The sequence below is a fragment of the Peromyscus californicus genome, unplaced genomic scaffold (genome assembly GCF_007827085.1).
Source record: "Peromyscus californicus insignis strain IS unplaced genomic scaffold, ASM782708v3 Scaffold_21__1_contigs__length_65335640, whole genome shotgun sequence".
Classification (NCBI taxonomy): Eukaryota; Metazoa; Chordata; class Mammalia; order Rodentia; family Cricetidae; genus Peromyscus; species Peromyscus californicus.
In genome coordinates this window covers 22,783,820-22,797,380 of record NW_026294514.1, presented here as the reverse complement: position 1 = coordinate 22,797,380, position 13,561 = coordinate 22,783,820, and the positions used below count along the sequence as shown (strand labels likewise).

Genomic DNA, 13,561 nt, shown 5'->3' with positions numbered 1-13,561 from the left:
AAAGAATAGTCTTTAATACTGTGCGTTTTACTTCCTTTTATTTGAGTAGACAAACTTATCTTATATAACATGTATTAAGATAGCATACTTATCTGTGTCTCTCAAATGTTGGAGAAATCACCAGATTGCCTTTGTATACGGTTTTATGTAGTACCGCCTATGGAAGATTGTAAGGAACAAGAGCCTATTATGGACAACAATATTTCTCTGGTGCCTTTTGAGAGACCTGCTGTCATAGAGAAGCTCACGGCAAATATGGGAAAGCGCAAAAGCTCCACTCCACAGAAGTTTGTGGGTAAGCAGCACAGATGGACGATGGATGATGCCACACCTGGTGACCATGATGGAAAAAAAAGCATGATTCCATGTGTTAGACATATGAGTGGTGTGTCCGTGATATGAGAAAGTATCCATGTCCTTGCTCCATCATTCTCTTCCATTCTATGACACGCATACACCACACACACACACACACACACACACACACACACACACACACACACACAGCCTTAGGCACATGGCAAAGGATTAAAGGATATTTACTAGATAGTAAGCACCATGTCAACATGCAATGATATATAAAGTGAGATTATACGGTAAAGCTAGCATGTTATTTTAATTCATACTGAATCAGAGATGAGATCTAAAGTACCGCTCACATTTGTGGTATCTTTTCATTTTTATTAGTGTCAGCTTTTGTGGCTGTCTAGTTTCTGATATTAATTCTCTGAGTATTTGATCTAGAATTAAAAGGCACTTTAAGTGTTCCCCAACTTTGTCTTCAAAAAAATAATGTAGCAGTGTCCATCTAAAATGTTTCTTACGTGGATCTGTGTTGTGTGTTTTGATCCTCATTTTTCATCCAGCCTATGATTTTTTTATCTGAAAAGATGAAGAATCATGTGTGTAGACTTCACCTTTCATTTCCAAGTATTTAGCTGTTCTGTGGTATGTCCAGTGTTGGCGTCACTCTTCATCTATGCTGCATGTTCTAGGCCACCTCTGAGGACAGAGGGTCTTGCACTTTTTAAAGGATGTATGAATCAGAGAGTTTCAGTAGAAAAAATTCTTAAAGAACCATCATTTCTCATATATGTAATATCTCTTTTCTTATAGTGATATGGTTAAAAGAAGAGGTAAAACTATTAAAACAGGTTCTCACATTCTACTACCAGAGAACTTGGTAGGATACCCTTACTAAGCAGTGGCTAAAAACTAGCCTTTTCCTTGGTTATTCAAGGAGGCTATGAGAATTCTGTTGCTCCAGTAAAACCTTTAGAAGGCTTCTTTTGAATTTGAAGTAGAGAACTAGCAAATCACTTGTCACATTAAGACCAACTGAAGGGATTTAGTGAGCACCCATAGGGCAGGCTAATGGATGAGCCCAAGAGCTATGCTTTATATGAAGTTCAACACCCTAGACTGTGCTCAGTGACCCAGGGTGGCAGCTTTCCTTCCTGTTCCTTTTTTTTTTTCTTGGTTTTTCGAGACAAGGTTTCTCTGTGTAGTTTTGGTACCTGTCCTGGGTCTCGCTCTGTAGACCAGGCTGGCCTCGAACTCACAGAGATCCACCTGGCTCTGCCTCCGAAGTGCTGGGATTAAAGGCGTGTGCCACCGCCACCCAGCCTTCCTGTTCCTTTTTAAAGGTGTCTGTGAACAGAAGAGAGGTGGCAGTTCATTTATTTATTTTGTCTTATATTTTATTTAGGTTTCATCTAGGTACTTGTTTTTTTTTTTTTTTTAGACCATGTCTCACTCTTGACTGCACTCAAGTTCACAGCAATCCCTCTGCCTCTGCCTGCTATGTGCTAGTGTTGCAAGCATGAAATACCATGTCTAGCTCTTCATTTAGTTTAAAAAATGATTAGTTTGTGAGATAAATATTCAAGTCTAACTGACTACTAATGTAGTCGGAAAGTACAGTTTACTATTATTTCTAACTTTCAAATTTATTCCGTCACAGTTTGTGTTCCCCTTGACTCAGAAATACGACCTTCTTTTGTTTTGTTTTTTTTGAGACAGGATTTCTTTTAGCCCTTTGCTACCTGGAACTTGCTGTGTAGATCAGGATGGTCCTGAATTCAGAGATCCCCCTTCCTCTGCCTTCCAAGTGCTGGGGTTCCTCAAAAGAGGATTTTATAAAACTACAATGTTATAAAAATACATTTTTAATATATATTTTAAAAAAATAAAATTTTTTTTTTATTTAAACTTGATGGTTTTTCTTAATTTGGAATACATTCTGGTAATATACAGCAAACAGTAGCTACATCAATTGAGTAACTCTTTCTATGATTTCTCTTAAAATGGAAATTTTCATCATTCCAAACTTAGCAGGAACCCTTTTCACATGCCCCTCAGTTAAACACGGCTGTTTGACCTACTGCATTCTCCGGCAGTGATTCCTGAAGTTATGCTTGTCTGTCTGTCTCTTCTACCCTTCTTTATGCAGCTTAGATTTCACACTTCATCCCTTTTACCACTGTCCTGCCAGTATTCTTGACTCTCTTGCCTGGTTGTCCTACTTCTCCTAGTGACATCTCACTGTCCCATGAGTCAGACTCAGCATCATTTCCACACTCTGTCTCAGCTACCAGTAAGTGTTTCTGGTGAAGTTCCTACAGCTTTGTGAATGACTGCCACCACAGGTAAATGTGTAATTGATCTGAAATGCCAGACTGCCCAACCAAAGCATGGGGTGACATTGCTTTAATATATCCCTGGATAGTCTTCTCTCCTGCTCTCCATCATGGCCATTTTCCACATGGCTCTACTCTCTACACACTTGGCATGTCTGTCCTTGGAGATCTTCTATCTATAGTCTCAGGGAGCAAATGAGATGCTTTCATTACGCTATCCCCAGTGCTGTAGGGCTGTGGGCATCCATGTAAACACTTCATGTCCTTTCCTTCTTACAGTGGAAGAAGCATCCCTCTTTTTGATTCAGATGACTTCCTGGGGTTTGTGCTCCTGAATTCTCTGTCCTGTCCTCACACTGTTTCCATCTTTCTCCCTTTCCTATCTGCACTTCATAAGAAATTCTGTTAAGTTCCGCCAAAACCTCCGCTCAGCCCCAAGGCTCCATCTGTATACTAGAACCTGCTTTCTCCTCTCCAAAGATGGATTCCCAGTGCCTCCTTCCCATGCTTTCCTTCCTTCTAGTCATTTTCCAGTGCATGCAACCTCAACCTGGCTTTCTAGCTTAGGCTACCCTGAAAGTATTCTCTTAGAGACTACAATCTATTTGCATGATTCTGAACCCAGTGAGCTCTTTTTAGACAGTGTCCTACACACACATCCTAAAGAACATCTGCCACTAATGAAATCTTAAATCCTTCTGAAAAACACTCTTCCCTTGGTTTCTATGTCATTTCTCTCTCTCCTTTTCTTCCAGCTTCTCTGTTCCTCCTCACAAAACCGTACACATGTATAGAATTCTGAAGAGCCTCCCACTCGATCTTGGGAGTAAGAACATAATTGCTCCATGGAAGACCTATTCTTGTTTCTTTTCGTTTTCACAACCTCTGTCTGTCTGTCTGTCTGTCTGTCTGTCTGTCTGTCTCTCTCTCTCTCTCTCTCTCTCTCTCTCTCTCTCTCTCTCTCTCTCACACACACACACACACACACACACACACACACACACACACACACACATATGCATTCATAGGTACCCCTACCTGTCCATATAAGTTCCACGGAGACAAACAGATGCTTTCTAAGGATTGGCCTAGGCACATGCTTTCCAGTAGCAAAGGAGGTACAGACCTGGAAACACACTCAGAAACTGCTATTGAAGAATTTCTGGGGTCCTTGTACAGCAAAAAGTGAAGCCTTCATTCTCTGGCATTATAAAATCCTCATTCTATGAGGAGCAGGGCCAGAGGCCTTCTAGATACGCTCTGAAGTGTAAGAATCCAGCTTGGCTCTGTCTGTTGACTTAAAAGAATTTTCCAAACACTCTTCTTGACCTTTTCTTCAGTTTACCCTTGGCAGAGTGATTCTATCAGCTGCCGTGCTTCTAGAGTTGCCCTCTATCACCTGAGGCCATCCTGTCTGCGTCTTACACCCGGATACCTCTTCTGAGGACTTACCAGATATACCTGTTACACATATTGATCCTCAAACCGAAGCGATCCCTTTTTCTATCTCGCTGTCATCCACTCCATTTTCCAAGACTGAAAACTCAGCTTCACGCTTCCCTTCTGCATGATCTCTGTCCAGATAAACACAAAGGCCTGGTAACAGTATTCGTGAAATCGCCGTCCATTCCATTAACCCTTCTCCGTCGGTACCACCACTACACTACCCCAAGCCTCTGACTACAGCAAAATTCAGAATCCTCTTGTTAAAGGAGTATCATATCAGATCATGCTCGCTGTTTAAATACTGCAAGCTGCAGCGCTCTCGGGATAAAATCCCTCCCTCTCCTGCTGTGTGCCATGTTTTCTGACTCCTTTTAGTCATCTGTTTCCACTTTCAGCCATGTTGAAATGCAATTGCTTATTTCTAAGTCATCCCCTCGTACTTCTAAGCCTTCCTGCTTCTTTACTAGCCAGTGTTTGCTGTCCCACTCTCCACCCTAAGGTCTTTCAAGAAGTCTTCCTTTACCCGTCTTATACAAGTTAAATCTACCTCTTGTTTGAGGATAAAATACATTCTAAGCTCCCCGTCTCTAAATTCTAAGCTCTTTGAGAACATGGGTCAGATTTATCTAGCTTAACTTTGAAATTTTTTACAGTTTAATATCATTTTGTTGTTTGTTTGTTTTTGCTTTTTGGTTGGTTTGTTGTTGTTTTGTTTTGTTTTTCTGAAACAGGGTTTCTTTATGCCCTGGTTGTCTTGGAATTCTGTAGAGTCTATAGTCTAGACCAGGCTGGCCTTTAACTCAGTGATCCCTCTGCTTCTGTCTCCTGAATGCTGGGATTAATGGTGTCTGCCACCACACCTGGCTTAAATTGGGTGTCAGGAGGTGATTTTTTTTTTCTTCAATTGTTTTTATTACTCCATCATTACCTCAATCAACTTTTAGGCTATTTCTTTTAGTTTAGTTTTGTTTTTTGATACAGGGTTTCTCTGTGTAGGCCTGACCATCCTGGAACTCACTCTGTAGACCAGGTTGGCCTCAAATTTAGCAATCCACCTGCCTCTGTCTCCCAAGAGCTGGGATTAAAAGCGTGAGCCACCACCACTTGGCAAGGCTGTTTCTCCAAATCTGAAATAATCCTAAAGTCTTAATGCTGCCTCTTCTAGCATCATGTGAATCTATCCTCACTAGAGATTAGGCTTCTACACACAACATACCATGACATACAACCACATACTGTTTTAAGAAGCTTTATCTGTAAGTTTTCCTTGTCAAAGTAACTAGGTAGACATTGCATAGTTTTAATGGCAGAGCTGTTGAAAGATGAACCTACTCTGCCAAATAGGAATATTGCTTTTTTTTTTCTATTTGAAGCCCCCAAGCTGCTTTATGGTTAATATTCAGACTTTGTATTGAAATAAAATTACTGGGGAAGATTTTAATTTTTTTTTTTAATTTTTTTTTCCAAGACAGGGTTTCTCCATGTAGTTTTGGTGCCTGTCCTGGATCTCACTCTATAGACCAGGCTGGCCTCGAACTCACAGAGATCTGCCTGGCTCTGCCTCCCGCGTGCTGAGATTAAAGGCGTGTGCCATATTAAAGGAGAAACAATATAGTTCAAACAAGAAAAAGCAGGGGCATTAACAACAGGCATACAAGTTATCATTGTCACACATCTGAACATATCTGGTGTAAAAGTCAAAAGTTACCATTTCCAAGAAACTGAAATACTTTTCAACTTTGTGAGCAAGTATTTTTTTGAAGTAATCCTTGATACATTATTAAGTAGCTTTCAATTCCATTTCTTATATCAGGCGATGCATCTTTCAAACCATTTAAATAATAATTGTTTACATTTTCCTGCCTGATCTCTATTGACTCTATAGCTTTTCTTTCCTACAGTAGTAGTTAAATTAGCGAAATTATCCCTGCTCGAGAGGGAAGCGGGGGTAGACAGCATGGGCCATAAGCAGATTCCATATGCTCGCCTGGTCTTGGTAGCCCATTCACTGTGTTGGAGATATGCAGGAATGGGCACAGGTTCTGATTTATTTTCACCGGGCATTTATTCTTTCTCCTGTGATCCTGAGCACCTTGCAAATGAACATTTTAATAAAAATTAAAAATAAGATAAAAAGCTTTCAGGCTGGCTGCATTTCTGTGATGGCATTAAAGCCAGTGCAGATGGCTTGTGACAAATGCCTTTGGCATGGTCACAGTCCCTGGGCATCTCGGCAGAATTAAAAGAGCCCAAACACTTGACCTGAAGAGTAAAATAGCACCATTTGTGTAAAATGGAGGAAATGTTTGGTTAACTTTGTACGTTTTTCTATTTTTAATCCAACCACTAATTATTTTGTTCTGTTTCTCTTTCTTTTCTCTTCCTCCTCCTCCTCCTCCTCCTCCTTTTTTTTTTTTTTTAATTTTAGGGGAAAAGCTGATGCGATTCAGCTACCCAGATATTCATTTTGATATGAACTTAACGTATGAGAAGGAGGCTGAGCTGATGCAGTCTCATATGATGGACCAAGCCATCAATAATGCCATCACCTACCTTGGAGCTGAGGCCCTTCACCCTCTGATGCAGCACGCACCAAGCACAATCGCCGAGGTGGCCCCAGTGATAAGCTCAGCTTATTCTCAGGTCTATCATCCGAACAGGATAGAGAGACCCATGAGCAGGGAAACGTCCGACAGTCACGAAAACAACATGGATGGCCCCATCTCTCTCATCAGACCAAAGAGTCGACCCCAGGAAAGAGAGGCCTCTCCCAGCAATAGCTGCCTCGATTCTACTGACTCAGAAAGCAGCCATGATGACCACCAATCCTACCAAGGAAACCCTGCCTTAAATCCCAAGAGGAAACAAAGCCCAGCTTACATGAAGGAGGATGTCAAGGCTTTGGATGCTACCAAGGCCACCAAGGGCTCTCTGAAGGACATCTATAAGGTTTTCAATGGAGAAGGAGAACAGATAAGGGCCTTCAAGTGTGAGCACTGCCGAGTCCTTTTCCTAGACCATGTCATGTACACCATTCACATGGGTTGCCATGGCTACCGGGACCCACTGGAATGCAACATCTGTGGCTACAGAAGCCAGGACCGTTACGAGTTTTCATCACACATTGTTCGAGGGGAGCACACATTCCACTAGGCCTTTTCATTCCAAAGGGGACCCCTATGAAGAACTGCACATGAAGAAATACTGCACTTACAATCCCACTTTCCCTCAGATGGTGACATACTTTCTTCTTAATACTGTCACTGTCTATGATTCTTACTTTGTGGACAAAATGTCATTTGCTCTGCCTAATTATAAAAAAAGAAATAAGAGAAAAGGGATGGGATGTTCACTGATAACTTGGCTTGTTTATTTTGTGGGTGTAAAGCAGTTGATTTCTGCCATGCATCCATATTAAGGCCTGTCATGCTTTGGGAAATCATTTGTTTCATAGAGATTCACCTAAAATATTCTGATTTGCCATTGATGTTCAGGATTGTGATGGAAGGCAGGAAACTTGAGAGTTTTCTGGGTAGGACTTGGGCAATTTAAAACGGTCTAAGTAATTTTCCTCTCAAAGGTGTTTCAAAATGTAAACCCATTTTATTTTCTGTTCTTAGAGATCAAGGAACACAAACACATTATTATTTTCAATAACTCCTAGGATGAGTTGAATTGTTGTGGGTTCTACGTTTACCTCCCCTACGGAATTTATAATTCAGTATGTTTTACACTGTATCATATAGTAAAACTTTTAAACTACAGGTAGTTAAGGGCCACTACGATACATCTGAGGTCCTTTGATCTTATTTTTCTAAACTTGCGCACTGTTTTTCCATAGTTTTGATGACTGGCATTTTATAGACACCCTGGCAGCCTTACTTTTAACACCTGTGACAAATGGTATTTTTATGCAGTTTTCAGAAAAGCATGTGGTCTAAGAGTGGGTAAGAGGCAGTCGGTAATTTCCAGGAAGAATTCTGCTTTTCACAATTTGAGATTTTTTTTTTTAAAAAGTTGTGTTGTGATGGCAGCCTAGTATACATATTTGTTTCTAAAGGTGTGTTTACGATCGTCACTTTATCAGCATTTAAACAGTGTTAAGCAGTCAGCAGAAAAGTGTAATTAGGCTAACAGGAGGGGGAAAATCCCACTCTGAGAACCCTTTTCTGATATTTTTCTTCAAGCTGTGACCACTCAGTGTTCTGTCCATAGTCCATTCCTCTTTGACTCTTGGAATAGAAGGTCTTAAGAAGCCTGGCTATCGGCTGCTTCTTTCAAAATCTTGGAGCAACTGCTAATTGGACCTGAATGTGGTCATTTGAACCCTGGAAGGTCATTCATTAATGAGGGCTATTTATTCCACTGCTTCTTCAGTAATAACAGTTACTACCTTTGCTGCAGACGGAAGGGAACTTCTTTGCAACCCGAAGATCACACTGCAGGTCCAACAAAAGAGCAACAAAGTTTTCTTTTACCCTTCTTGGAGTTGAAAATGTGACAGTCTTCAGGTGAAGGACCTGCACTTTAAAAAAAAAAAAAAAATTTAAAAAAAAAATCAGTTCTGTTAAGTTCTTGTCAGAAATGAATCTCAATCCATTGGTAGATAATTTTCTGTCTTCTCTTTGTTTGCACCAGGCATATACTTCCATATTTCATGTGCAGGTTTCAAGTTGATCTCTGTGGGGGCTTGGCTTCTTCTCTGGAGAGTCCACTGGCATTTGTGGGTGGGACTGGAGCACACTATTCTCAAGTCATTTGGCGGAATGCTTTTGGCAGACATAACTTGCTGCTTGTGTTTGAGGAAAACAGGCCTGACCATGACTGGATTCTCTGACTGCCATTTGTAAAGGCTGAAGGTCTGCTAAACAGTGACAAATAACTGCTCCGAGGGCCTCCCTTAGAACAGGATGCTGAAACCATGTAACTGCAGAGTGACGCGGACAGTGTCAAGACTTGAGAACTACCCACTGATGAGCGGTGTTCTCTCAACTCGCTTTGCAGATTTCCATCTGTTCACTTACGGAGCTTCTTAGCTCTAACATAGCTAGAAAAAGTTCTGACTGACCTCTTTTGCTAATCCTTAGCTTAGTTATTTCTGGAGAAATGTCCAACTGGTTCCTTTACATGTAAGAAAATGCACCCAAACAGAGATAAAGCGAACGCCAGCGGTGGGGTTTTCCATTTTTTGATTTTTTTTTTTTTCATCCCTTGGTAATTTGTGAAAACACAGTTTACTCAGGGATAAAGCGTCTAGTCAAGACTCCCTTACCCCCACCTACCCGGCACACTCTCAAATCATGAGGGAAATGGCATTTATGTTTGAATGAGGTAAATAGTGTTAAGGCTCATGATTTTGTGTTTTAAAACTGCAATTTAACAAAGCATTTGGATGCCTGTCAATGTGTTCATAATTTGGGCTGTCTGAATTTCTGCTGGCATCCTTCATCAATTTTCTTCATTCTCTCTCCTCATACCTACTGTATTAACGATCATGTATCTCCCTGCACTAGGATTAAACTGAGTTTAGGTGTACCTAAAGATTTGTGTACTCCCCCTATGAAGATGGTACTAACATACTCTCTACCTTTCCAATTCCATCTTGTTGGAAAACCTGATTTATTTAAGGGAGTTAGCTGTGACGGTAAATTTGCTGGACATATACACTAGCTTTTTTTTTTTTTTGTAAGATGCATAACACAAAGGACAGAAAAAGACATGGATGGCTCAGGTGTGACAGGGACAAAAGAGATCAAGGTGAATTCAACATTTGTGGGTTACAGTGAATTTTGTGGACAGAGGGCCGTCTGAAGGACTCTCGACTTTTCACCAAAGACTATAGGTGATGTGTAGCACCTAACACTAAGTGGGAGGGCCAGATACCAAATAAATCAAATTTGCATAACAGTTACAAGCCCAGTTGGTTTAGGTGAGATTTTACAATTGAGAGCATATTTGAGGGGGATGAAAATGGGTTATCCTCTGTGTTTTCCAGTTGGGCAGAAATTTATGAGATGACTCTGTCCTAATTTTGCACAGAATTTTTTTTTGTCCCCAGTTCTTTCTGGAGAAACACGCTGTCTCTCTGTAACAGTGATGAATTGCTGTCACAGAGGCTTTCTAGAACAGTGGTCGGCACTGTGAACAGATAGAGGCATGAAACAGTCATTCCAACATTCCGTTTAGAATTTTCTGAATCAAATGGGGAAAAATGAGGGCTGATATTTAGGATGAAGTAACCTGGCTGGCTGGTGTACATACACGTGACTGTTGGAATACATTACAGTTTGCAGGCCATGTGTATTGCACATTCTTTGAATGAGGAGTCACGAAAAGAAGCAGATAGCATCCCCCAGATGTGTTCCAAACCTTAGAGTTAAAAGTACAGTTAGTACATCAGCACTTAGGTCGACTTTACCAGGTTGTACTAAGAAATCCCAAAGTTGTCAGTGTATCTTTAGGGCTAGTGGCAACTTCTATCCTAAGGTCCATTGTCTACATCCAGGGAGGAAAAAAAATTAAAAGATATTAAGTTGACTGGTGAAATATTAAAGAAATATAGCTTCTTTTTTTTTGAGAGGAAGAAAAGGCAGGAAATGATTTAGCAACTTTGTCTTGTATTTGTGCTTTTTGTGGCACAGTTACACATCTCACAAGACCTTGACTTTTGTGTGTTTCATATTTTGACTTTGTGTTTTCCAAGTCTTACTTCATCTTATCTCCAAAATGGTAAGTTATGGTAGAAAGATTAGCAGAGGAGGTGATACTAGACCAGGAAAGCTGCCTGCCCTTAGATTCAGGAATATCAAGGATACCTGGCTACACCGTTTTTTCAGCCTGGAATTATTCATTTATAATAAAATTGTGGGTTTGTGGTCATCTTCTGTTGTATTTCACGTGTTATTTTAACAAGGACTGCCTGTATGTATTCTACAGTAAAAGCTCCCCATATTCAAAAGGGAAAAAAAGCAAGGGGTAAATTTAAGCTTTGTATATATAAAAGTTATTTTATAAATATTTTAGTCTTCCAGTTTCTGCAAAATAATTAAAATATACAGTAACTGGTCTCTTAAATCCTGAATTTAATGTATTAAATACTTATAAAATTTTATATTGGTGCCTTTTAAAAATGCATTGAGAGCGTTGGTTAGCTGTTTTAGCTGTACCACACTTTTACTGTGTATTTTTTAAAAAAAAAATCACATGAAATTTAAGTACTCTCTAATTCACCTTTGTGTTCTTAGCAAAAATAATAATGATAATAATAATAACTGCTAAAAGAATTTCCAGACTTTCAGCTGAGCTGGCAAAAGTGACAGGAAACTTTGAAACCAGATTTTAATCTTTTTAGCTTAATAATATTTCTGAACGCCGTTATATGATAGAGGAAAATAGAAGGCAGAGTCATGTCAGCAGCAAACTGAATTATGCTGTGTGTTTTGCTTTTATTCTTGAGGACGAATATGTTTTGCGTCACACAGGGTTTCTTCATAGAATTTGGAGTCAATAATTACAGTATTGTTTTGCATTTCCTTTTCTACCTGACTGGTGTTGCTCTAGTCCTGGATCCTCTCTGTCTTCTCACCAGTGGTGGTTTTGTGAAATGATGTGGAAATGCAGATCATTGTTTCCCTTGAACAAAACAAAACTCAGCAGTCACATCACATTGCTCGTCTCCAAAGAGTCCTCTCGGATATTTCGTACGGGGATTGCCTGTCACTTGTGAGGGTGTCTTCAACTATGACAGCTTTTTAAAAATGAGCTACTGGTTGTATAAAGTCGACATCACATGACCAAGAAGCTGTGATGTGCTAGTGTTTCCTTCTGTCATAGTGTACTCTTAGGCCAAATTAATGACACCTTGAATATTTTTACATTTATTACAAAAACCTAAAATTTTGGAATTTCCGCAAGGTTTTTAATGTAACCTATTTCTAGGGGTTTTGTTTTCTCTTGCTGTACTGTGAGTTTGTGGGTATTTTTTCATATGCACTCTTGGAAATGAGTTCTTAATTCTATTTATGATGTCTTTCTCCCACAGTACTCCATTTGTATATGTTCTGTACAAATTTGTCATAAATTCACCTTTATCCCATATAGACAGTGGTACCTAAACAACTAGTTTCCCAAGATGACTTTTATATTATGAATTAATATGGAAATGTAGAGGTCATATGCTAAACCACGTTAAGGACAGGATAAAAACTTCTGGTAGGTACAAATAAGCCAGTTTGCAGTGAATCAGGCCTTCAGTTTACCTCACCTAACATATAACAAGGAAAGCTTGGACAGATGGAGGTCACTGAATCCCCTACTATGCACTTACTAGGTGATCGCTGAGTTTTATTTACTGGAAATGGATTTTAAAAGGAATACACTGTCACTGTAACCAGAGAAGGAATCTAGGGTTTGCTATTTTTGTTGTAGTTGTTTTGTTCTTTTTAAAAAGTTGTTCAAATTATGAAACTGTGATCTAAAAATAGTTTTGATGGTGGAGCACTTGAGATTTTGGACATCGATCACGTGCCCTTCTGTATGACAAAGTTGTGTTTTTACCTCTTCGGTTGTAACTTCCTCTCACACCTTTGTCTCCACACTGTTCATAGCTCTTCCTCCATTGTCTCTGGATTCTTGACACGCCTCATAGTTAGAAGAGGAGGTCAGCTCTGAACTTCTGATTCATTAAGTCTTAATTTTTTTCCGGTAGTTTTTCTTAGCTGTATAATCTGCTGGTGTGGTTTTTATACTCACGTGTAGTTCTATATTTTTAATGTGTGGTTGGGTTGAGATGGTAAGCTGTAGAGTCCTTTGCTTCATTCTCAAGTATGAGGCACCTAACATGGCCCCTGAGACTCCATAGTCAGAGGATATGTCTGGTTCCTTTATGCTTGGATTTTAAATTGTTTGGCTTTCTTCTAAAATACAAGTTATAAAGAATAGATATCTGCTCCCCTCTCCCCCCCTCCCGCCGCCCCGCAAAAAACGAAACAAAACAAACAACAACAAAAAACGCTTAGAAAGAGGATAAAAATGTAAAGCAAAGAGTCTTAACTTTCTTCCAATTAAGAGGATGAGTGCTTTAAAAGTTCTGCAGTAATATTCCAGGCTCGGGAGGGGTCTCGAGGCCCCATGCTTGCTGCAATAGTCCAGCCTTTTAGACTTTGTTATTTGCAGTTTCAGAAGGGTTACTTCTGCTATCCATAAAAGTGCAATACCCCTCTTGAAGTCTTAAAAACTATGGTAATTTTTTTCTTTTTCTGACATTTCTTCTTCAAAAAAGAACCGTTGGAAATTTAGCATGTCAAAGGACATAACAAACAAGGACGAAAACCACTCCACTATCAAAAGATTAGAAATTGTAGAAACAAACAGCTTTTCTGACTTCCTGGAAGCTTCCTTTAGCCTAAATAACCTTTGAAACCATGAGTGAGAAGTATATTCTGAAGCGGAAATCTGAACAGACTGGATTTTTCTTT

General features: G+C 39.7%; 1 protein-coding gene across 3 annotated transcripts in view; it reads left to right on the top strand.

Moving 5' to 3' along the window:
* Ikzf2 (IKAROS family zinc finger 2) overlaps window positions 1-9,922 on the top strand; it is a 154,290-nt gene extending 144,368 nt beyond the window's left edge. For all 3 annotated transcript variants that reach the window (XM_052749767.1, XM_052749765.1, XM_052749766.1), the window contains exons 7-8: window positions 152-295; window positions 6,514-9,922. In XM_052749767.1, the coding sequence (XP_052605727.1) occupies window positions 152-295; window positions 6,514-7,238 (869 nt within the window). In that variant the 3' untranslated portion in view covers window positions 7,239-9,922. The remainder of the gene's footprint in view (window positions 1-151; window positions 296-6,513) is intronic.
* Window positions 9,923-13,561: the final 3,639 nt, after the last annotated feature.